At 38.9% G+C, this 26880-nt stretch overlaps 1 protein-coding gene and 1 non-coding gene across 2 annotated transcripts; one reads left to right on the forward strand and one right to left on the reverse strand.

Moving 5' to 3' along the window:
- The first annotated feature begins 8714 nt into the window (after nt 1–8714).
- LOC107807642 (uncharacterized) lies at nt 8715–11015 on the forward strand. The gene is made up of 5 exons (XM_075252929.1): nt 8715–9066; nt 9226–9398; nt 9807–10355; nt 10487–10765; nt 10878–11015. The coding sequence occupies exons 1-5, from the start codon at nt 8715–8717 to the stop codon at nt 11013–11015; spliced, it is 1491 nt and encodes a 496-aa protein (XP_075109030.1).
- On the reverse strand, nt 9057–9161 carry LOC142181332 (small nucleolar RNA R71). Its single transcript, XR_012709999.1, has one exon. It is a non-coding gene; the product is annotated as a small nucleolar RNA R71 (small nucleolar RNA).
- Nucleotides 11016–26880: the final 15865 nt, after the last annotated feature.

Raw genomic sequence — 26880 nt, forward strand, 5'->3', positions numbered from 1 at the left:
GTGTTAGGCATTCCCGAGTTTCGTGGTTCTAGCACGGTCGCTCAACTGTTATATTTGGCTTAATAATCTGATTTTAGAACATTTTGAACCTATGTGCAAATTTAACCTTTTAACCGCTTTTAATTGATTTTTAAAGAAGATTGAACGTCGTTTAAAACGTGCCTTTGGATTGCGCCACATGAAATGCACCCGCAATCCGGAACACATCTTATTCAACGTTTAGGATTTGGATTTGGGTCACATGAAATTCGCACCCGAGTTTAGGAAAATAATATTATTAAACTAACGCGCCTAAAGCAATTTCGCGTTGCAACTTTGCGAGGGCCATGAAAATTCGACTAAATGACACGCCTCAATTTGTAAAGGTTAAAAATTAATTAAATGAGGGCCATGCATTTATGGAAGTCAATTGTGGAAAAATGGGTTAGCTTTTGTGAGTTTATTTTAGTGGCCCAACATTTAAATCTGAAATTCATTCCTCAATTACTACGACAACCCAATTCTTCCTAAACGTCCAGTTACATTCTCAAACCCACTCTACTTTATTTCCTAATTTACTCTATTAATATAGCTAATCACTTCACAATATAAAATAAAGATAACACCTTAAATTACTTAGCAGACTAATTACAACAAAACCAAAAGAAACAAAATATGAGAGGCAACTACGGGAGGTTGAGCAACGAAGCAAACAATACACTTAAGCAAGAGAAAAAAATTAAAGCAAGTTCAATATTAACTCAGTATGTAAAAAAATGAAGAATAACGAAACACAAAACAGAATACTCACGAAAATTGAGCGAGAACCATATAAACTGGAATGAAAATAGGAAGATGGACCTTTATATTGACAAATTTGGCTTGAACATTACATCGACACTCCAAAATCGAACAAAGTAGGATCCTGACCAATGACCGGAGCTCGGAACTCGACCTCAACGACTCAACTCGATTCAACCGAGCTCTGTTTTGAACCAAATTCCAGAAAAACAGAAATGGAGCCGTGGTGTTCAGCAGCGAAACAGAGGGAGGAAAAGCAAGGGACGAGGTCGTAGCTGGTCGCCAGCGACTCTAAGAGACAGCGAAAGATTTCTAGGTGAGCAACCACTCTTTTCTATGTATATAGCTATGTGTGCGAGTGGAGAAGATGGTGGTGGGGTGGTGGCTGTAAGCTCGGGCTGGTCGGCGTCGCAGAGGTTCAAGGGGTGGGCTGGTTTTTGTGTGTTTTACGTTTGTTAGATTGTTGAACCTCCGAAAATGGCTGCTTCCTTATTTGATGGGGAAGATCAAAATCGTCGGGACGGGGGGTTTGAAGAAGAAGACGACGCAGGGGGTGGCGGGTATGGTTGGTGCGCAACCTTTTTCAGCTGATGCTTTCAGCTTTTGTTCCACTTTTTTCCGTTCCTTTTTTCGTTTTTTGCTTTTGTTCGCTCTCTTCCGCCTCTTTTTTTTTTAATTCTTTAGTCTTAAACATTCTTTTATAGTGTAGAGTCTAGGTTGTAGGGTTTTAGGTTAAGGGGTATGGGCCTAGGAATTATGGGCTTGGTAATTGTGTGCTAGGTCTAAAATTAGGCCTAAAAATGGGTTGCTCGAGCCCAAGTTCTATTCTTTCCCTGTAAACGAGATTAAAAATATGGCCTCATTTATTAATTAATCCTACTATTCAAATAATTATTAAAATAAAACTAACCATTAAAACAAATCTATTTTTGGTATTTTCAAATATCATATTAAAATAAAATACGATACTACTATTGTATATTTTTTTTTTAGATTAAAAATGACTACAAAACTTTAATGAACCTATTTTTATGATTTTTTTGTTTTTATTGTAATAAAACAAAGTAAAAGAGTCAAAATTACTTAAAATATCTATATTATGCCTAAATTAAATATTTACGCGCTAAAATATGAAATTTTTTGGGGAGGGTCAAAAATCACATGTCTACAACGACGACTACCTGGGAACTAGGGTTTTGAAGATGCAATGGTTTTGACGAGAATGCGGACCGCATGTCTGTTATGCGACAGAAATGCGGTCGCATAATTAACCTGGAGGGTCACTTTTGTCTGAAATTGGTCCCGAGTTTTAGCCCACTATAAATAGATTTATTAGGGTTTTGTGGGGGCAGCTGGTCTGGTTTTTGAGCTACATTCGAACCTTTGAATATTCCTCTCTTTTGGAAGCTTTAGGAGTGAAGAATCTTGCACTTTGTAAGCTTTATGGCATTTAATATTCTCATCTTTGTGAGCGGCTGCTTGTGGAGGGCACGAGAAGAGGTAGAGGGCGGCCTAAGAAGTATTGGGGAGAAGTGATCAGGCAGGATATGGCGAGACTTCAGATTTCCGAGGACATGACACTTGATAGAAATTTGTGGAGGTCGAGTATTACAGTTGTAGGCTAGGAGCTAGTTGAGTCTTGCGTTACTTTGTTCCATTGTGAGCCTAGTCTGGTAAGGTTTTAATCGAAAATTACTAGGGGCATTGTCGTGTCTTAATATTTTCTCTTTTCGGTGCTAGATCTATTTACTAGCCATCATTTCTGTCTTGTATTTTTCTTATGCATTTTAGGTTCCTATTTTTCCTATGATCTCTATGGTGAAACTAATATTCTCCCTTTTTGTTTTTCTGGTTTTTCTTATTATCTTGAGCCGAGGGTCTTTCGGAAACAACCTCTCTACCCCTTTGGGGTAGGGGTAAGGTCTGCGTACATACTACCCTCCCCAGACCCCACTTGTGGGATTTTCCTGGGTTGTTATGATTGATTGTGATTGATCTTTTTGTATTTTAGCATGAGTAGCTAGCTTTAAATACTAAGGTTGTGGACCCTAAATGGGTGTTATGTTAATGGGTGTTTAACATTGAATATATATATAATGGTTAGTTGATATTTATTCAATTCTCGTTCTTTATTTATGGTTGGCGGTTGCAAACATTAATATATTCCATTTTACTCTTTCTTTACTTGGAAAAGTGAGTTAGGGTTTGGTAGAATTGAATATCAAGAACTCAAGACGTTAACTCTTGTTTAATAGAATCGCTTAGGAATAAGTGGGTTCTACTTGGCATAAATTGGTTATTCTTAATTTGCAACTCTTTTATATTTGGGAAAATCATAAAGGGAAAATACTACTCAACTATTGGAAAGTATTGGGTAGTCATTTAGAAATCATTTGCATATCAAAGGACCTTCCATTAGAAATATATCATATTAACACCGATAGCATTACATTCCATTTACGGGGATACAACCTTGGTTTCCTTAATCAAATTATTTACATTCTCAACGTTACAATTATTTATCTCTTCAATTCACAACTATATCATTCTCTTGTTACAATTAACGGAATAGAATTACGACCTAAGTCAAGTAGCACACTACTTGAGTAACCTTTTCACGCCTATTCCTTGTAGGATTCGACCCCAACCTTATTGGATTATTATATTTGACACCGACCACCTTACACTATTTAATTAAAGTGTAATTTGAGCGTATCACCCCTCTGCTCTAATTGTGGTAAACCTGGCATAGCTAGCATCATGGTCTTGGCGTGATAATCAAGAATAGCGTAATGGGCCGACAACTAGTCCATGCGCAATATAACATCAAAATCTACCATGATGAGCAATAATAAATTTGTTCTGGTCTCAAAACCACTAATAGAAATCAAACATGACCGATAAATGCAGTCCACAACAAGAGAATCTCCCACCGGAGTAGAAACATAAACAGCGGAACTCAAAGAATCCCAGGATATGCCCAAACGCGGGGCAAAATAAGAGGACACATATGAATAAGTGGAGCCTGGATCGAATAGAACCGATGCATCTGTACCGGAACAATACCTATAATGATAGGATCTGATGTAGTAGCCTTAGTACACATAGGAAGGGAATAGTATCTGACCTGACCTCCCCCTCTAGGGCGACCCTTACCACCCCGGACTCCACCTCGGGCTGGCTGAGCAGGTGGGGTGACAGCTGGTGCAGTAATCATAGCCTGAGTACCTGGTGGGGCACGTTGTGGCTAAGAAGTCTATGGAGGTGCGCCCTTCCTAAATCTGGGACAATCCTTCACCATGTGGCGAGTGTCGCCACACTTAAAACAAGCTCTGGGAGGACGTGGTGGTTGTGACTAACTCAGGCCAGGTCGGCTGGACTGACCATTGATGGCACCTCGTGCAGGAGGCACACTAGTTACTGAGGGTGCATAATAAGGCTCCTGAGGTCTAGGCGGAGCTGGAATACCATTGGCTACTAGAAGAGCTGAATGAACGGGGTGACTCACACAACCCCTACAATGACGAACTACAGCTGGGGCACAGGCACTAGAATAATGGCCTGACTCTCGAGACCTCTTGGACTCTCTCTCCTCCCTATCCCTACCAAGCATGCCCTCTACTCGTCTAGCAATACTCACCACTTGCTGATATGCGACATCCATCTCTAGCTCTCGGGCCATGCTAGACCTGATGTTGGGAATAAGCCCCTTAATAAACTGGCAAACCCTCTCTCACACTATGGAAACCAAGGCCGATGCATGTCTAGCCAAGTTACTGAATCGGACAGCATACTCTGAAACAATCATAGTACCCAGACGCAAATGCTCAAACTTCGTGTGCCATGCATCCCTGAGGCTCTGAGGGACATACTCCCTCAAAAACATATTTGAGAATTGACTTCATGTAAGAGAAGTTGCCTCAGTCGGACTGTCCAACTCAAAAGTACGCCACAACTAATAAGTTACTCCTCGAAGCTGAAAGGAAGAGAAAGAAACCCCACTCGAATCTGCTATGCCCATAGTGCGGAGGATACGGTGGCACTCCTCCAGAAATGCTTAAGCATCCTCTGAGGCTAGACCACTGAATGTAGGAGGCTTGTATTTCGTGAACCTCTCAAGCTTCCGCTGCTCATCCTTTGAAGTTGCTGCGCTATCCTCGGGCTGAACTGGGGCTACAGGCGGTACCGGTATAACCTCCAAGATCTGATCAACCTGAACCTACTGCTCTGGAGTACGGGCGGCGGGAGTCTATGCTTCTCCCCTGGCCTGAGATGTGGCTGCAGCAAGAGGAAGCAACCCTGCCTAAGCTAAAGTGCTATACATGGTCATGAACTGAGCACGGGTCTCCTGAAAAGCTAGAGTAGTAGGCGTATCAGGTGCATGGGCTCCGGATGGAGCTATTGGCGGATCCTGTGCAGCAATTCATAGAGGTGCTCTAGCTGCACCATATGCACGTCCTTGACCTCTACCCCGGCCCCGGCCTCTGCCGACTCTAGCAGGGGGCGCGGGTGCTTGGTCATCTCCGGTAGCACGTGTCCTCACCATCTGTGATAGAATAGAAGACAGAAGTTTAGAATTTCTAAGTCAAAACCTTGCACGACAAGAATCAAATAAAGTGAAGTTTTCCTAACAGTTACATAGCCTCTCGAAGAAATGTACAGACGTCTCCGTAGCGATCCGCGAGACTCTAATAAACTGGCTTGTGACTCACGACTCCTATGAACCTAGAGCTCTGATACCAACTTGTCACGACCCGAGTTCTCCCTCTGTGAACTATCGTGATGGCACCTAGTCTCTACGACTAAGTAAGTTTAACAATTTGCGGAAAGAAAACAAGATACAAAAAACTAACAATTTAACCGATAAATAGAATAAAGAAGTTTAAAATGTCGCTTGGCATATACAATAAAACACTCTCGAAATGAACATAGGCGCTCCCAAAACCCGGAATCTCGTGAATCACAAGCTACAAAAGTACATAGTGTCTCTAACTCCAGAAATCTAACAATGAAGAAAAATACAGGAAGTCTATAACTGAAGGAGGAATTGCACACGAAAATATGTGCAGGAAAGGGCATGAGTACACCACAATGGTACCCAGTAAGTGCCAAGCCTAACCTCGATCGAGTAGTGACGAGATCAGGTAAGGGCCCTACAGGTTTTAATATGATAAAATTTAACAGAAAGAAATATCATTGTAAAAAAGTAAATACTGAAGTTTAAAACAGGAATTAAGCACAGAAAATCAATAGCTCAAAACACAGTACGCAATAGGGGATCTCCTGGGATACCGTCACGTAGTCCCAAACATAAACATGCAGGGGGATCTCCTGGAATAGCGATCCATAGTCCCAAAGTAAATATGCAGTGCTGGGGGATCTCCTAGAATACCGATCCATAGTCTCAAAGTAAATATGAAGTGCTGGGGGATCTCCCGGACTACCAATCCATCGTCCCAAAGTAAATATGCAGTACAGGGGGATCTCCCATAATACCGATCTGTAGTCCCAAAGTAAATATGTAGCACAGTCAATACAACCAACAGGTATATCAAGTAATTTGCAGTTTAAACCAAGTTTGCATTTACGGAAAATAGGAAATTTTATTAGAACATGTTGCACAGAGTTCAAATATGCAGATTAACAAGTAAGCATGCTTTTCTAACCTAAACAAGGTAAACAACATATCCTCATGTAGTTCAACAAGGAAAAAACAATTAAAATTTAGTGGAAAAACTGAATTTTACAACAAGTAGACTGTGCACGCACTCGTCACCTCATGTACACGGTGCTCATATATCAACAATACCAAAATCCTAAGGAGAAGTCCCCCATACAAGGTAAGGCAAGCCACTTACCTCGAACCAAACTCAAAATCAATCCGAAATCACGCTCTTGCCACGAGAATCCAACTCTGAGTGGACTAAATCTAATCAAATCAATTACATAACGTAAATATAACTACAAACAACTAATTTAACTAATGAAATCGAAGCTAAGGCAAGAAAATAGAAAAATGCCCAAAAATCCTCCCCAGGTCCATGTCTCGAAATCGGGTAAAAGTTACAAATTATGAACACACATTCACTCACGAGATCACTCGTCCAAAAATTATTCAATTCCGATGCTTAAAACTTGATCAAAATCCAAAAATTCGGTTGGGGAACTATTCCCCCAAATCCCCACTTTTCCACTCAAAATCCTTGATTAGATGAGTAAAACAACAATAGATTGATGAAATATAAACGAAATAGGGTTAGGAATCGTTACCCACTGATTTTCTCTTCAAAAACCTCACAAAATCGTCTTCTTCCGAGCTCAAAATCAAAATTTTGTGTTATGAAACTCAGAACCTTGTAATCTCTTTTTCTGCCCAGCGATAACCACTTCTGAGATACTCGGACCTCATCTGCGGTCCCTGATGTTTAGCTTAAAACATATATATTTTTATGTATATCGGCTCATATTTTTCTTTTGTTTCATGAATTTGGGATGTTAAATGCTAAGATTTATATTAATTTGAAGTATTGCTACTTGTAGGAATGATTCAGGAGCAATTGGGGCGAAACACGCAAGATTTGAGCTAAAACGAACAAAACTGGGAAAAATGCCATTTGGGCAGGCGCCACCTGTGGCTTTGAAAACAGTGTTGGAAAATTCTGCAGCGCCCTAGTGGGCGACTGGCGCTACTTAGGGTGCCGGTGACATGATTTTGTCCAATTTCGCCCGGAACAAGGTTATTTCGGCCCTAGACCTACCCAACACGTATAAAGCAAGAGAAAACCTATTTTTTGAAGGGGGAGATGCCACATTAGAGGAAAGATACACACGAGATCGTGAGGAAGCACAGAATTCACAGTTTTCTGTATCTTTTTCTAGTATTTCCAATTGATTCAACACTTATGCAATTGTTTTGATTACATCATGAGTGGCTAAACACCCATTGTTCTGGGGTTGTGATTTAACTATGAATATTGTTGTTTGATATTAACTTGACCTTGATTATAATTCACTAATATATGATTGTTTCTTCTATTCTGTGATTAATTGCTTAATTATCTGGCCAGCAGTTAGGTTCTATTTACTATCTATGATATGCTTGGGAAAGCCGTGTTTAGATTAGAGAAGAATTAAAGAGAGCACGATCTTAACCCTTAGGGGGGAGCGGATTTGTGGTTAGGATAGGAATATACCTAGTCATCGTGCTTAATTAAATATCGTAATCTTAATGCGTTCTTAATAGATTGATTTCATAGGAATATAGGCGTTAATCTATTGAGAATAGGGGAGTAGTACTTCGGGAGAAGGCTATGAGAGCATTTATCGATTAATTAGCAACCATGAGTGAATTATATGAAATGGAGAGTTAATTAGAACACAATATTAATGGTGAATCGATCATAACCCTGGAATACTTGTCTCTACTGAATACACAACAATCAACTCGTTACTTGATAATTTAGTTATTATTTAGAATCGTAGTATAATATAATCATATTACTGGACTTTGATTTTAGCTGGATTGAATAACAATTTTAGTAATTTAGTGAGTAGTTTATACAAGTCTCTATGGGTTCGACACTCAACTTATCATTATATTACTTGTCGACCACGTATACTTGCGTGTGCATTTGGGAGCAACAAATTTTTGGCGCCGTTGCCGGGGACTTGAATATAAACTACTTTCTAGTTTTTGCTTTAATTGTTTATTTCATCTAGTCTAACGTTACTCGATTGTTGGTCTAATCTTAGAAACTTTGATTGAATGCGTAGGGTTAGAAGCTAGGTAAGACTCAACAGCTTTGACCCCGAACCTGAGAAAACATTTCACAGGAGGTTGAGGGAAGCAAGGATACAAATAATATTCAAGCACTCATTCAATTTCCTGTGAAAATGGCAGAGGAGCAACATATGGCTGTTTTTAGGAGGTAGCAATGCTCAGTATTGCTAATGTTACCTCCAGCATAGTGAAGCCCAGAATCACTGGGCACTTTGAGCTGAAACAGAGCATGATCCAGCTACTTCATGCAAACGGGCAATTTATAGGTCTTCCAAACAAGGATCCACAACAGCATATTCTGATCTTCTTGGAGATTAGTGATACTTATATCACTAATGGGTTCACTCCAGATTATGTGAGGCTCACACTTTTCCCATTCTCTCTGTTTGGGAAAGCTAAACGATGGCTAAAGGCAGAACCAGCTAATTCCATTACATCATGGAATGATTTGGCAAGAAAATTTCTGGTAAGGTTCTTCCCTTCAGGCAAAACTGTAAAGATTAGAAGTGAGATAGTTGCCTTCAAATAGAAAGCAGGAGAATCTTTATACTCAGCTTGGGAAAGGTTCAAGGGGCTACTCAGAGACTGTCCTCATCACAATAAGACGAATGAAGTGTTAGTTCATACTTTCATAGAAAGGCTTCATCTCCAAAAAAAAATTGTAGTCGATGCTGCAGTTGCTGGTCAAGTATTGGAGAAAAGCTTTGATGAAATTTATGTGTTATTGAACAAATTCTCCAAAAGCAATCCGGATTGGCAAGGAGAGATGGGTAGGAACATGGTACAAAAATCACCAGGGGTTCTTGAATTAGATGTTGTCTCAGCATTGTCAGTACAGGTCTTTACGTTGACCAACCAAGTCAATTAGATGACCATGTTCATTAACAAGCAACAAGCCCATCCAGTGCAACAAGTTCAAATATTTTGTGAAGTATGTGGAGAGGGTCATATGAGCAATCTATGCCCAGCAAATCTAGAATCTGTATATTTTGTGGGTAATGCAAATCGAGGCCAAACAAATCAGTATGGGGACACCTACAATCCCAACTGTAGGAATCACCCAAACTTCTCTTGGGGTGGAAATCAAAGCAATCAGAATCAATACCGGCCTCAAGCACCTCAACAACAATCCAGACCACCTCAGGCTAAACAACAAGCTAGCCTTAAGGAGATGATGAAGAAATTGATGGCCGGCCAATAAGCCCTCAATTAGAAATTAATAGCAGATCAACAAACTTTCAATCAGAAATTAATAGCAGATCAACAAACTTTCAATCAGAAAATAATGGCTGATCAGCAGGCTCAAGCCACAACACTGAGAAATTTGGAGCACCACGTGGGCCAACTTGCCATAGCCCAAAATACCAGACCAGTAGGGGCTCTTCCTAGTGATACAGAGCCCAATCCTAAAGATCAAGTCAATGCGGTTACCTTGAGAAATGGAAGAGCATTAGAAGAAGTTCCAAAGAAAAAGAAGAATATAGCTCATCCCGAAGGAGAATTAGTTCCCAAGCCAGTTGAGGGGAATGAGAAAGATGATAAAGGACCTGAGCCAGTAATTGAGACTAGGCCACCACCTCCATTTTCACAAAGACTGCAGAAGCAAAAAGATAATGCTAAGTACAAGAAATTCCTAGATATTTTGAGCCAAGTGAGTGTGAATTTTCCTTTGGTTGAAATTTTGCAGGAAGTGCCTAAGTATGCAAGGTATCTCAGAGATATTGTGGCAAACAAACGAAGGCATGCAGAGTTCGAAACAGTTGCACTTACTGAAGAGTGCAGTGCCAGAGTTCAGGTAAACTTCCTCCTAAGTTGAAGGATCCTGGGAGTTTCACAATTCCTTTGTCTCTTGGAAAACAAGAAGTTGGTAGAGCCCTATGTGATTTAGGGGCTAGTATAAATTTGATGCCATCCTCTTTGTTCAAGCAACTCGGATTGGGGGTGATTAGACCTACTACAATCACTTTACAGTTAGCAAATAGGTCACTAGTCATGCTAGAAGGAATTATTGAGGGTGTGTTAGTTCGAGTGGAAAAGTTTATTCTTCCTGCTGATTTTATTGTTCTTGATTACGAGGCAGATGATGAAGTGCCCATTATTTTGGGGCGACCATTCTTAGCTACTGGTGGAGCAATTATTGATGTGAGGGTATGGAAGTTAAAAATGAGAGTTGACAATGAGGAGATCACTTTTAATGTGTACAAGGCACTTAAGCTCTAAGCATTACGAGGACTTGTGCATGATTACTGTGGTCGAATTGAAGGGAATAGAGCAGAGTCAGCATGTGAATTATAGTGTTCTAGATGGGACAACTTAGTTAGAGGAGGTGGTGTTTCCAGCTGAGCGTGTAAAGATGATTGAGAAAAGAGCTAGAGATGAAAAAGGAGACCTTCCGAGAGCATGCAAAAAGGCTAGACTTCATGGGAGAAAGAAGAAGAGAAAGCGCCCAGCTTGAGCAGAGTAGCAGAGTCCTGCCACGACTATAACTAAGGCGCTTGTTGGGAGGAAACCCAACCTATATATTATGTATTGATTATTTTTTTAGTGTCAAGTTTTTGTGTTGTTTTTATTTTTACAGAGTAGGGGAAGTCTGAGTACCCAAAGTTGAAGCTGATGAGCATGTTTGAGCTTAAGTGTGGGGGTCGTCCCGACCCTTAAAATTGAGGATCATGTCTGAGCTAGGCCCGAGAGGGCCTCAGGAAGTATTTCTTACCCTTGTTTTAATATTTTTCTCTATGATCATGCATCGAGGACTATGCATAATATAAGTGTAGGGTAGGGAAACTACTTTCTGAAGTGTAATTATATAAAACTATTTTTTTATTTAGTTTTTCTTTTAGAACTCGTAGTAGACATAGTCTAGGTTAAAAAATAAAAAATAAAAACGAAAATTGAAAAAAAAAATAGAATTAGAAAAAGTTCAGCTTTTTCCTGATGATGGATCTTTTAGACAATGTTTTTGAGGGATAAAGTCTGATTAAAAACACCAATTTTTATTTTTATTTTTTAGGATAGTTAGGTAGTATCCCTTGGTTTTTCTTTGGGCGCCGGTTCTTTTCCCGGGGTGTAGTTCGAACCGGGTACTTTATTTATTTTTTAGGAGTAGTTTAGGAAGAAACTGAGTCGCTCTGAGATATTCATTGACATGGTTGATGCTGGCACAATAGGCTATGACATACATTCTGTTTTCCCGTGTATTTGGTTTGAATTGTGAAGCCTAAGTAAAGTAAATAGCCTATTTTGTGACACCCTTTTTTTCAGTTGTCTCGTATGCCACATAGTGCAATATTGCTTAAATTTCTCAATTATGTGTCCTTGCTTGACTTGAGAGTTGAACAGAACCGTCTTGATTGAGTCATGTGCAACGTGTGTGTGAGGATTTGTGCTTTTCTGTGCTATCTTGTGTAGTCTAGAACTTGCCCTGTGTGTTAATTAAAGCAAAATTGTAAGTTGTGCTAATCTAGGAGATGATGTAGGCATTTTCTTGCTTGATCATGGATGTGCTTGTCACATAAAATAAAATTTTCCTTTGGTAGCCCTTTGAGCCTATAGACCTTTCTTTTGGCACCCACATTACAAGCCATACCCCTATTTTATTCTTAATTGGATATTGATTGAACCTTTATCTCCTAAGGCACTTAGTCGCTAAAAGAAGTAAGGTTAGAGATTGGGGAGTAGCTTTTGAGTGGAATCATGGAAGGGCCCATTGGTGCACTAAAGTTGAAATCAAAAGACACTAGCCAATGAACCTTAATGTATGGAGTGAAAAGAAAGAAAGAAAAAAATGAGAGTTCAAATAATGTAGAAAAACAGAGACGCCTCCAATTCTTATTGATTTGTGCTAGTGAAATTACAGAAGTGCTTAATTGAAAAGAGGGCTATGTTGCATATGGTGTGTGGCAAGTGAATTGGTTGAGAAGAATATGTGCTTGAATTGTAAATGTAGTGTATTAAAGTGCTTAGGAGGGTTAGCCACTGTTTCTAAATATATCATACACATCCCTTAGCCTACATTACAACCTTAAAGTCCTAATTGATCCTAGATTTGGCTAGCTTAAATTAGTAGAGATATACACTACGGGCAAGCTTATGGTACGACCACGGGATGCATATGAACTCTTTGTGAAAGTGAGCGAATTTTGTTTAATTGTGTGATGTCCTTAATCTATATTTAAAAGCATATTTGAATGTGTGGACTAATTTATATTCACTCTTTTGTTTGTTGATGAGGGCACATGATCTCATGAATGATTGGTAATGTTGTAAACTTTCTTGTTGGGTAAGTGCATGAATTGAGGGTTCTTAGTGGTTGCAAGTCAACTTTTGAGGTTGGGTGGTGACAAATAAGTTGTTGGAATTGATTGAATTGAAGGGTTATACTTGGGCATGCTTAAACGGGAAGAATGTGAATTTTGGTGCGTTCATGCTTGTGTGCCGGTATTGATCATAGTCAAGGGTACAGTGTGTGGTTAAAATTTAAAGTGCTCCTCTATAATTGATACTTGTACGTAGTTGAAGGGTAGTAGATTGTCCCATTGCTCGAGGACGAGCAAGAGTCTAAGTGTGGGGTGTTGATGTTTAGCTTAAAGCATATATATTTCTATGTATATCACCTCATATTTTACTTTTGTTTCGTAAATTTGGGATGTTAAATGCTATGATTTATATTAATTTGAAGTGTTTCTATTTGTAGGAATGATTTGGGAGAAATTGGGGGCGAAACGCGCAAAATTTGAGCTAAAACGAACAAAACCGGGAAAAATGCCATTTGGGCGCCACAGGCAGCGCCTGGCGCCACCTGTGGCATTGAAAACAGTGTTGGAAAATTCTGCAGCGCCCTGGTGGGCGCCAGTGACGTGAATCTTCTCCAAATTCACCTGGGACGGAGTTATTTCTGCCCTAGACCTACCCAACAGGTATAAAAGCAAGAGAAAACCTATTTTTGAAGGGGGAGATGCCACTTTGGAGGAAAGATACACATGGGATCGTGAGGAAGCGGAGAATTCTCAGTTTTCTTCATCTTTTTCTAGTATTTCCAATTGATTCAACACTTATGCAATTGTTTTGATTACGTCATGAGTGGCTAAACACCCATTGTTCTGGGGTTGTGATTTAACCATGAATATTGTTGTTTGATATTAGCTTGACCTTGATTATGATTCACCAATATATGGTTGTTTCTTCTATTCTGTGATTAATTGCTTAATTGTCTGGCCAGCAGTTAGGTTCTGTTTACTATCTATGATATGCTTGGGAAAGCCTAGTTTAGATTAGAAAAGAATTGAAGAGAGCACGATCTTAACCCTTAGGGGGAGCGGATTTGTGGTTAGGATAGGAATATACCTAGTCATCGTGCTTAATTAAATATCGTAATCTTAATGCGTTCTTAATAGATTGATTTCATAGGAATATAGGCGTTAATCTATTGAGAATAGCCGAGTAGTACTTCGGGAGAAGGCTATGAGAGCATTTACCGATTAATTAGAACCCATGAGTGAATTATATGAAAGGGAGAGTTATTTAGAACACAATACGAATGGTGAATCGATCACAACCCTGGAATACTTGTCTCTACTGAATACACAACAATCAACTCGTTACTTGATAATTTAGTTATTATTTAGAATCGAAGTATAATATAATCATATTACTAGACTTTGATTTTAGCTGGATTGAATAACAATTTTAGTGATTTAGTGAGTAGTTTATACAAGTCTTTGTGGGTTCGACACTCAACTTATCATTATATTACTTGTCGACCACGTATACTTGCGTGTGCATTTGGGAGCAACAGTCCCGCACCTGCGAAATTCTCATCGCAGGTGCGAAAAGTCACTTAACTGTTGGGGCTGCGTCTGCGGGCATGAGGCCACTTCTGCGGTCCTTATCCACACTTGCGGTTTCTGCTGACAAGTCCAACTTCGCTTCTGCGGTTGCCCAGCCGCTTTTGCGGCACCGCACCTGCGGTCCAAAATCCGCAGGTGCGAAAACAACAGGTGCAGTAAATCTTCAGCCAAAAGCCTAAGTCCAAAACAAATCTGTTAAGCACTCGAAACTCATTCGATGCCCCCGGTACCTCAACAAAACATACCAGCCAATCCTAAAACATCATACGAACTTAGTCGAGCCCTCTATCGCATCAATCAATGCTAAAACTACGAATCACCCTCCAATCCAAACTTAATGAACTTGAAATTCTAAATTTCTACAACCGACGACGAAACCAATTAAACCATGTCCGATTGACCCCAAATTTTGCACACAATTCACATTCACCACTACGGACCTACTCCAACTTTCGGAATCGGATTCCGATCCCGATATCAAAATTTCACTATTGGCCCGAAACTTCAAAAATTTAACTCTTCGCCATTCCAAGCCTAAATGAGCTACCGAGCTCCAAAACACAATTTGAACATGCCCCTAAGCCCGAAATCACCCAATGGAGCTAACGGAATCGACTAAATTTCATTCCGAAGCCGTCTTCATACTGCTCCGACTACGGTCCAAATTCTAAGATTTAAACTCTCATTTAAGGACTAAGTGTCCCAAAACACTCCGAAACTCAAAATGAACCATCCCGGCAAATCACAATAGCAGAAAAAGACACGGGGAAACAGTTAATAGGGGATTGGGGAGTAAATTCTCAAAACGACTGGCCGAGCTGTTACACTACACATTTTTAAGAAAGTTTATATTGGTGAAATTATTTAGTTTGCAAATATTCGTTGAAGCTTTAGATTAATTCATTTTTGTTTAAGCATTTAATCAAAATATATGGATAGTACGTATTGCACTGTTGAGTTTGGATTGAGGCACAGTATCCCTGATATTGTGTATATTAACAGGTTCACCTCTTAATCTAGGCTGGAGTAGATGTTGTAGGAAGGACTAAATTAACGCAAATACATCGGATTCGAGAAGTTAGTCAATCTTTTGTAACCTTTTTGATCCAAAACATGTACATACCAGCACCTATTTGATGTTAATTAATAGTTCACCTCCGTTGGGACGACATTGATTGCTTTGGCGCATGGGTTCTGGTTGATGATCAAGTGCAGACTCAAAGTGGTAAAAGACAAACTTAGTTCATATTACTTTCTTGGAAACTCCATCTCCCAACGCAACTTCTTTGCATCTCCAGATTCTTTCTTCCTTTTAAGGTCCTTCTTAACTGATTTTATCCCAGATCTTGTGCAACGGCCCACGAACATGTACTCCACTGTGTCTAATTGCCTTCTTTTTTAAGGTTCGTATGTTAGAGAGTGATATTTCTGTTTTCCTTTTTCGATTTGCCTCAGTATGACTGAATTGCATGTTAAAAAATGCTTGAGCCAAATCCCAATAAGCTTGAGGTTACACATGGTCAATCAGTTATTTGTCCAATGACCACTCATTGTGTGGGTTCTCTTATGTAAATAGAGTCGTTCCCAAGGCACCACTCATAGTCGACCTCCTTTGTGCGCGCGGAGGAACTTAATAGTATAATGTTAGGCACTACTTCTGTTAGATAGTACTGATATGCATGTTGTCTTTGTGTGCAAGAAGTGCTGGGTGGTGTTGTATTTACCATAGATCAAATTATTGGATATTCGACAGTTAAAAAAGGGTCATCGCTCGGTGACGGAAGCTCATGATAAGAATAACAAACACTGTAAAATATATGACTATTTGAGAATGACCTTGAAAGTAGAAAAGTTATTACAACGACGTTTGAAAATTCGCGAGACAACAACTAATCGCCTTCTTGCAAATGCAAATCATAACAATCGCATTAGAACAACATCTTATATGGATGATGATTTTAATATTGGATTGTATTATTCTTCTTCAGAAACAGGTTAAAATAACAAACACTCTATCCTTTTCATTGCTTTTATAATATATACATACATAATGATTATAAATATGCCATCTTTATGGGTATTACCATGCAGTTACTCAGTGTCGACCCTTTTCGTCATCCGATGTCTTTGACAAGGAAAATGACATGATCCAGCCTTTTCATGTCTTTGAAAAAGGTTAAACCACAAAGATGTAATATCTATTTAACTTCTTGTGTGTATTCTGCATATTAGTTAATCGACAACTATCATGAACCAGGTTCAACATCGGATACCGCAAATGATTCATACACTCCAACCTTATCGGGTATCGCAAATGATTCATGCACTCCAACCTTTAAAACAGACGTTACAACTAAGGGTTAGTATAACGATCATCCTTCGTTGATTTTACCATGGATTATATTTTTGTCTTACGATTAATTATCTGCACTATGTAGGTCGTATAAAGAATATAAAGAATAAGAGAACTACGATTAACATTAATCAGTTATGCTCTGATTATATTCCGTTAAAAAAGATTCTAAGTTGCTTGTTCTGCTATGCGAAACAATTTGAGTATGAACCCCCTGGATTTTGTTGTGGCAGTGGTACAGTGAAGTTAATCTCTCATCGAATGCCAGCTAAATTGAAAATTTTATATATGGGAAATAATGCAGAATCCAAGCATTTTCGAACGTAAATTAGAACATATAATAATCTGTTTGCTTTTACATCACTTGGTGTCAGTTATGACAAAGATTTAGCTAAGAGAAACCATGGTATCTATACATTCAGAGTTCAAGGACAAATGTATCATTTGATATATGATTTATATCCTAGAGAAAGGCGGTAAAAAAATTTGCAACTTTACTTTTATGATAATGCAAATGAGCTTGGAAATAGAATAGCTTGTTCAGACAAATTAAATGAACAAATAGTGAAAGAATTGATGGACATTCTAAAGGATAATCCATATTCAATATTTCTACGATCGTTAACAAATATGTCGAACTTGCAAAACTTTCATATGGTACTGAAAAGTGATGCTAGATTGGATGAACGCGTGTATAATCTGCCCGCTACTACTGAAATTACGGCAATATGGGTTGATGAAAATGATGGTTCTGCTACTCATGCACCGCATCTTCAAATTTATACTCACAGCGACAGAATACAAAGAGTGAACTATTATCTTGGATTCTATGACCCGTTACAATACCCGTTATTATTTCCATATGGTCAAGGCAGGTGGCACTGTGGTATTAAAAAAATTCCCAAACCAAAAAATATTCCTAGAAGTCGCACTCTGGTTGAATTTGAACAATTGGCAAGTATAAAATATTTCACATGTGTTGATGGATATCTTGATATGGAAGCTCAAAATCTGCAAAAGAGAAAATGCAAAAGAGATACAGTTTCAGTTCGTAAATACTAATGTTACAAACTTCAGATGAGGAACGATGATGAAGATGAAATTTTGCATACATGAAGATTACTCCAGTAGTATTCAGTTGATGAATATATAAAATTGGAGACACAAAGATTAGATTTTGTGTCATTCAATCAAGATTTATTCAAAATGGGTATATTGCAAGGACTTCTTGATATTTTAAGACTGGGTGAACGAGATGCTTCTAATGTTGGAAAACAAACTTTTCTGCCAAATTCTTTTATAGGAGGTCCTAGAGATATGTATCAACGTTATATGGATGTTATTGCGTTAGTGCAACGTTTTGGGAAACCTGATTTGTTTATAACTATGACATGTAACCCATCTTGGACGGAAATAAAAAACATCTATGGTCAACTGATGAGGCACAAAATAGACCTGATTTGATTACTCGAGTGTTCAGGGCTAAAATAAAAGAACTGAAGACAAATATATTAAAAATAATATCTTTGAAAAAGTTGTTGCTTTTATGTACAGTGTGATGTTTCAAAAACGAGGTTTACCCCATGCTCATTTTCTTATTATACTAGGTAATGAGCATAAACTGTTGACAGCAGAGGTGTACGATGATATATTTAGAGCAGAATTACCAGATGATAAGACATAACCAGATTTGCGTAAGCTTGTCATTAAACATATGATGCACGGTCCTTGCGATAGTTTAGATCCAACAAATTCTTGTATGAAAAAAAGGGTTACTACAAGTTCAAATATCCAAAAGTGTTTGCCGATCAGACAATAAAAGGAAATGATTCTTATCTAGTCTACAGAAGATGAAATACAGGGGAAGTTATGAAAGTAAGAGAACAATATTTAGATAACTCCTGGTTGTTCCGTACAATTCATATTTACTTGGCAAATTCAATTGTCACATATATGTTGAAGTTTTCTCTGACATCAAAGTCATGAAATATCTCTACAAATACATTTGTAAAGGACATGATAAAAAATGCATTCTATGTGCAAAATAGCGATACAAACATAGAAACAGATGAGGTAAAAGAATACAGATCTGCTAGATGGGTATCACCTACGGAAGGTGTTTGGTGTCTCTTTAGTTTTCCAATAAGTGAAATGTCTCCCAGTGTTTATCATCTAAGATAATTAATTAACACAATTATAGTATAAACATGGTTTAATAATATCTAATAGCGGAAAGTATAGATAAAATACGGAAATCCAACCCAACTCAGCCCTAACCGGGTGTCACAAGTTATGAGCTACTATAGAGTTTACTAAAATTCTACAAAGTATGGAATTAGGAACAAAGTCTGAAGATATCATAAATAACAGAAGATAAGGGAGAAAACGGGCCTGCGAACGCCATGCAGCTACCTCGATAACTCCGATGAAAACTGAACATTAGAAAACTCGCTCTATGCCTCAGGAATACCTGTACCTGCACACATGCTGCAGGGAGTAATGTGAGTATTCCGACCCAGTGAGTAATAAATATAAATAATGACTGAAGGTAAGAAAATACGTTAAGGCACACAATATTCTATACAGAAGCAGTGAAATAATTTAAAATAATAATTAAGTGAAATTACTTTTAAACCAGTAAAACAGGTAATTTGGTAGTAAAATGACAAGTAGAAACCTGCCCCTCGGGCTCAATATCAAAACAACAAGTAGAAATCTGCCCCTCGGGCTCAGTATCAAAATAACAAGTAGAAATCTGCCCCTCGGGCTCAGTATCAAAATAACAAGTAGAAATCTGCCCATCGGGCTCAGTATCAAAATAGTAATTAGAAATCTGCCACTCGGGCTCAGTATCAAAATAATAAGTAGAAATCGGCCCCTCAGGCTCAGTATCTCAGAACAGTATCAGCCCCTCAGGCTCAGAACAGTATCAGCCCCTCAGGCTCAGAACAGTATGAAGCAACCAGCCAATGAAATAAGAGCACATAATTATTATGGCAGATAATGCAGATAAGGAATAAATGCATGAGTGCAATGCAATGCATATGACAGTACCCTCTGGTACCCACTGCGGCGTGCAGCCCGAGCCATCCATATTTATTTATCGTCGACGGTGCTCACTGGGGGTGTGTACAGACTCCGGAGGGGCTACTACAGCCCAAGCGCAATATCAAGCCATCTCGTGGCATCAAATCTAGGCCCTCGGCCTCATATTAATATCAGTATAATCACCCAGGCTCTCGGCCTCAATATCAATATAATCAACCAGGCTCTCGTCCTCAATATCAATGTAATCAACTAGGCTCTCAGCCTAAATATCAATGTAACATTACTGCGGCGCGCAACCCGATCCATGCTCAGTCCAGAAATCATCATAAGCCCCTTGGGCATTCGAAAACAATAGTTCTCAGCCCGAAATATCATTTAGAAATATCATTTAAGTTTTCAAATCTTAGAAAGATGGCTGAGTTTGCAACACAGTATTTAAAACCTTGGACTGAGATCAAATGATATGCAAAATATGCGAAAACAGTGATATCAATCCCTGAAGGATTCAAATAATTGGCAAGAAGCCCAAATGGAACAATCAAATCTAATTAAGTATGATCAATTTAGTTCAAGTAGAAAACACGGTAAAACAACATCTCTCGGGACGGACCAAGTCACAATCCCCAATGGTACTCTACCCCACACCCGTTATCCGACGTGCAAGTCACCTCAATATAGCGTTATGATGTGAAATTCCGGGGTTTCAAACCCTCAGGACATCATTTACATCAATTACTCACCTCAAACCGGCTATTTCTTTAATTCGCGATGCCTTTGCCCCCCGAATTGGCCTCTTGGTGCATCAAATCTATTCAAATCTATCCAAAATTAGAACGAATATGTCACATTATGCTGTAGGAACAATACCCAATCGAAAATAACTGAAAAACATCAAAATTCCGAAATTTGGCAAAACCCGAGCCTCGGGCCCACTTTTCGAAATTCAGAAAAAATAACATCAACGGATTCCTTATCTCGCCACGAGTCTATACATATAAAATTTATCAAAATCGGACATCAACTCGACCCTCAAATCTTCAAATCTTATTTTCAAATCCCTAGGCCTAAATCCCCAATTTACTCCTCAAAAACATGTAATCTAGTCGGATTATTCGATGATAATTCAATATTATGGAGTAGAAATGATCATAAGTGACTTACCTCAAGATTTCCCGTGATTTTTCGCTCAAAATTGCCCAAAATCCGAGCTTGGAACTAAGAAAAAAATGAAGAAAATGGACTGCCCCTTTAACTGCCCAGAAATTTTCGGGGCACTGTTCACGCGTGTGGGTACTGTTCACGCATCACTGTTCAAACTGCTGAAAATCCAGCAGCTGTGCAAGGCAATTGCAGCAGCTTTTATTTTCACTAAAAAGGCTCTAACTCCATCATACGAACTCGGAATTCGATGATTCTTATTCCTAGGAGTCACAAATAATAATACGAACATATTGCTTCAATCGAAACTCAATTCGGAGCTCATTTGCTCAGTTCAATACCCATTTCGCTCGTTAAACAATTAACTCATGTTTCGTGTCAAAACCCAATCGCGACTTGATGAAATTAGACCAAACATTCTAGATCAGTCCTATAATTCATTATCAAAATTCCGGAAGTCTCGAAATCAAATTTCGATCTCTAGAACTAAAAATGGACCTTTGGATCATTACATGCTTATGCCCAAAACAACAAAATCTTCCAAAAACTCTTCCAAAACTTGTCCGAGCCTCATGGGACCCCGACCAAAAATGCCAACATAATTCATAACATCATTCAAACCTGTTCCAATCATCAAAACACCTCAAACAACATCAAATTACCCTAAACTCATCGAATTCAAGCCTAAGTTTCCAAAAACTTCCGAAACACGCATTTGATCAAAACCCGACCAAATCACCTCCGAATGACATGAAATTTTGGACACACATCCCAAAGCACATATTGAAGCTACAGAAACTTTCGGAATTCCATTCTGACCCTTGGATCAAAATCTCACATATCAACCGGAAATCGCTAAAATACTACTTTCGCCAATTCAAGCCAAATTCCACACCGGACCTTCAAAACCAATTCCGATCGCGCTCCTAAGTCATAAATTACCTAATGGAGCTAGACAAATCATAAAAATTCTTATCCGAGATCATTTACACATAAGTCAACGTCCGGTTGACTTTTCCAAAACAAACCTTCCTTAAAGAGACTAAGTATCTCATTTCCTACTAAAACCAATCCAAATCAACTCGTTCACACCCAACACTGATAATGAAGAATAAAGAAATAAGAAATGGGGAAAACGGGGCGGTAACTCACGAGACGACGGGTCGGGTCATCACATCCTCCCCAACTTAAACAAACGCTCGTCTTCGAGCGTACCCAGAGTTGTCCTAGAAGCCAACCAATAGCTGAACGACCTTACGAAGAATATACCCGTGGGTGATCCCACACTACCCCATCTCGCATAGGTCCGATAACACAACATAGCTGAAATTTCACAATCCATCTAGTCCATAAACCATAGAACCACACTGCACCTTCCGAAATTATACACAAGATTAGAACCTCACATCTATATTCAGAATAAGCCCGAACCAGCTGTAATAACCGATACCTTCAACCTCAGATGCAATTACATGATAGACCACATAACTGAAATGCTTTTAGTGATAACTTCTAATCACCGCAGTTGCACACAACACCCGAATACTGATAGAAAAACTCTTATCAACTAAAGTGTCATCTCAACACTTTTACATACTGCCAATACTAACTAAATCACCCGGTAAGCCATAACCATTTTCCATATCAACCATTCATGAAGCTACTTCTCCTTTGGCAAATGCTACATCAAATTTCTGAGCCGAAGCTCGATATTATCCTTCCAACATGCTGAAATCAAATCCGTTCGTATTCATTAATAATCCTACTGATCTCTTCTAATCCAACACATTATTCTAGTGATATGACACATCAATACAGGTCTAAGCCACTGTCACACCTCCTTTTTCCGCGCCCGGCCCCGAAGGGTTAAATGCGGAGGGGAGTTTTTCCAATTTAAGTGACAATATTCGAAATGGGATTATTTATTTAATTCAGAGTCGCCACTTGGGAAAGGTTTGGCTTTTGGTATCCCAAGTCACCGGTTTATCTTGAATCCCAAATCGAAGAAATTTTCGACTTTTCCAAATGAAGTCTGCGAACCAGAAATTCTAAGTAAGGAATTCTGTTGACCCGGGGGAAGGTGTTAGGCACCCTCGAATCTTGTGGTTCTAGCACGGTCGCTTAAATTGTTATAATGGCTAAATATCTGATTTAAATACATGTTGTGATTTATGTGCTTTATTAAGTTTAAACCGCTTTTATTATTATCATTTAGTTTTATAGAATTGCAACGTCGCGAAAATGTATCTCGAACCACGTCGCAATCAATGCACCCGTAGTTGTTGACCATTTTTGACTCCGTTAGGATATGGATTCGGGTCACATCAATGTGCACCCGAGTTTAAGAATGTAACTTAATTAAGCCGCGCCTAAAGAAGCCTAGCGCGTTATTATTTTTGTAGAAGGCCATGAAATTCACTAAACGGCCTATCCTGAATTCTAAATATTTGTTATGGTTATTTGTTGAGGGCCCCGCAATTTCGCATTTTTTATTTGGCGAGGCTCGTCTCTATTTTAGAAAGGGTATCCTAAAGTGGCTACATTTCTAATGCATTTGTTTCTAAAACTAGAAGGAAAGGTACATGCTAATTTAATTATATGCTTTGGCCTAACCTGGATTCTTATCAATTTCTGCTTAATTATTTACAAAGTGAAGAGACGTCATACCTTGTGAAACATGCGAGATTGACCAAATGCTATACTTGTATCCAAACATTTCTTGAATTGAACTTAACTAGACTTATTTTAGGCTAGATTAAGGGAATTGAACACTAGGCATTATTGCTAATGGGGATTCGAACGTGCTTCTATATACTGCCTAGCGGGTCCTGATGAAAGAACTAAAGTAAAACAGAACATCATTGTGTAAGGTGGAAATATTCTATCCTATGCATGTCATTATAGTTAAATAGGAATCCGGTCAAAAATTCTATGTCAATTATCCATGCATTCTACATATTGTACATTACATCTCGTACTAACAAACAACTATAAACTAAGACGCAAGAGACTAGAACTCAGCTAAGCACCAAACTGATCTTTTCCTGCTATTGAAATTTACAAACTAATCATATATATAGAAAGAAATCAACATGCCATGAGTATTACAACAGACATTTAAACTTCTCCAACTTTCATTTCATGCTTTCAGACTGTTACAGTTACACCAATATGGGACTTCAAAATGTGTACCTGGATACTGAAATGTAAAGAAGAAGTGGAAGCAGAAGAGTCAGCAGCAGCAGCTCAAGAATGGTAGTAACAAACAAAGCAATACAGCAGCAATGACAATCCCAGACCAAAAGACCAAAGCAGTAAACCAATGGTACAATAACCAATATTTGATCTTTTCAAAACTCAGAGGGAAAATCCTAAAATCTGATAGAAACAAAACAAACTGGATACTGGACTTCATACACGAAAGGATGAGGAAAAGTAGTGTTTTCCAGTCAAGCGAGAATTTCTTTTCTAATTCCCCCTCCTGATTTCCAAGAAAAAAAAACTCTCTTTCTCCCTTAGAAACTGATTCTGTTTGGTTTCAGCCCCCCTTTTGTGTGTATCCCCCTATCTATATCCGTGTGTGTGTGTGTCTGTATCCCTATCTTCCTCCTCTTTTATAGCTCCAAATCAGGCTATTTGAACAGCCTGTTAATCAATCAGGTCCCCTCCCATGTGCTGTCCCTTTTCAGTTTCCACTTAGCTAATTAAGTATAAACCTCCCCCATGATATTCCTGACAGTACCCTCTAATATTTAAACTAAAAGGCAGACAGGGCAGCAAGAATATAATCTGACAAACATGCTGTCAAATTATTTTAATCAGAATGGCTTTTATGCACATGTTGTGCACTAATGCACATGCCCTCCAATTCAGGCTGTAACTAACAGACCAAACCTTAGATTTCTGAAATCAAATTAACAACTATAAGTTACTAAACCCAGTCCCTAATTGATTCAGGCAATGCTTAACAGAAGCAGGTCAATCGGTTATTGTTCGGACAACTGAAACTAATTGACGACACATGTCGACTCGACTATATCAATCATAACATGTACAATCGTAGTCAAAATCAGACATTTAACAGTATCGAACACATGATTTGAATTGTACTGACTAAGCAGAATTGTACTCGAGGAATTAGTTAATCAGTTAAAATTTGAAATTCAACTAATTGCACAACAAATACATACATACACATTATCAGAACAAGTAGAAGAAGGACTCAATCAAACAACAGAGGTTCAGGCAAGGTGGACAGGACACAGCTGGTAAAATTCGAAACACAAATTTCATAACAACATGAACAGCCTTTTAAACAAACATGGACTAAAAGAATAAAGAAAAGAAAGCAAAACTCACCTTAAATCCCGAAAAATCAAAAGCCTTAACTTGGATTCGAACAGACCTTTCTTAAGGCTGAACGGACTTTAATCGAAGTGTTTCTCAGATGAGAAACACTTCGATTAAGGTCCATTAGACCTTAATCTCTTGGTTTAAACGAGATACGGATCAGTGACGAGGAACCCTAAGGTTCCAAAGATTAGATCTGGGATTCATGCTTCCCTGGTCAGATTCGGACCAAACCAAGCATGGTTTGGTCACGAAGGGGGTCTGGGGAGTGTCTGGTGTGAAACTGGGGTTAAACGGTGTAAGTCAAGTTCCGACTCGAATCTTCAAACGAAGATTCGAGAAGGTGGGAAGGGATTCGAGTTAAGTGGTTAACAGATCCATGTTCAGGATGGCAAGGGGGTTCTATGGTGTTAAGGGTGGGGTCACCGGCGTCCATGCCGCCGGCTTTCATGGTGAAGAATACAGGGGCGGCTAGGGTTTTGGAGGGGAAGGGGATGAGGACGAAGGTGACCTAAGGCTGGGGTTCGGATAGGGGGGCAGGGTAAGGTTATGGGTTTATATAGTTAGTGAGGGGTTGATTCCTAACCGTTGGATGGGGTGCGATGAAGGGTCAGGATCTCTTGGCTGATGGGGGACGGTGTCGTTTCATCTTTAAAGGGTTTGGGTCGGTCCGGGTGGAAACGGGTCGGGGTCATCAGTGGGTTATGGGGAAGTGATCTTGGCCGTTGATCATTCAGAGATCAACGGCTCAGATCATACTCAACCACTACGACGTCGTTTGGACGTCCTTGGTGTCAGCTGGACTGGACTGGGTTACACAAGGGTTTTGGGTTTGAGTTGGGCCTCGAATTAAAATGAAGTAGGCCCAAAACTGATTTCAGCCCAATTCTGCACTCTCTTTTATTATTATTATTTTATTATTATATATATATATTTTTTTTTATTTTAAAACAAAACCTAAGTAAATCAAATTAAAATTAAATAGACACTTAATACAATTATTTGCACACACATATTAAAATATTTGAAGCAGGTAAAAATCAAACAAAACAAAAATCACGGACAAAGATGCCTATTTATGGTTTTCTTATTTAACAACCGGATTACGGTTCCAATTACGCATGACACATACATTTTTTGTATTTTGTTTTAATAAGATAAAATGGGCAAAAATATCATAAATAATTAACAAAGTGCCATGTAAAATTCAAAAATTGTACAATAGGACCATTTGTTATTTTTTTTATTTCTTTTGGAGCGATTGTCGCGTAAAACAAAAATCACGTGCTCACAGCTTCCCCTCTTTGTTCGAAAACATGAAGAGTTTTCGTGCAAAGATAAAGTGAGCGGATATGAGCGATTTTTGCCTATGGACTACTCCGTGTGAAGCATTTTTTGAAAGATTTGACCGAACCTTTGCTCCAAAGGTTTCCTACATATCCTAGGCTAAACAGGAATCAGGTCAATATAGTTCGGGAAGTTTTGGTAGCTGGGACTACCATGGGACTGCAATGCTTGTTGTTACTGTTGTTGCTGTTGTCACCGTTGCTTTACTGACCGCCTTA

The sequence above is a fragment of the Nicotiana tabacum genome, chromosome 5, assembly GCF_000715075.1.
Source record: "Nicotiana tabacum cultivar K326 chromosome 5, ASM71507v2, whole genome shotgun sequence".
Lineage (NCBI taxonomy): Eukaryota > Viridiplantae > Streptophyta > Magnoliopsida > Solanales > Solanaceae > Nicotiana > Nicotiana tabacum.

Coding starts and splice junctions, on each gene's coding strand:
- LOC107807642 (XM_075252929.1), top strand. CDS start 8,715: ATGCTCAGTATTGCTAATGTTACCTCCAGCATAGTGAAGCCCAGAATC. Junction 9,067..9,225: donor CAAAACTGTAAAGATTAGAA/GTGAGATAGTTG, acceptor AAAAAATTGTAG/TCGATGCTGCAGTTGCTGGT. Junction 10,356..10,486: donor AGTGCAGTGCCAGAGTTCAG/GTAAACTTCCTC, acceptor TCTTTGTTCAAG/CAACTCGGATTGGGGGTGAT.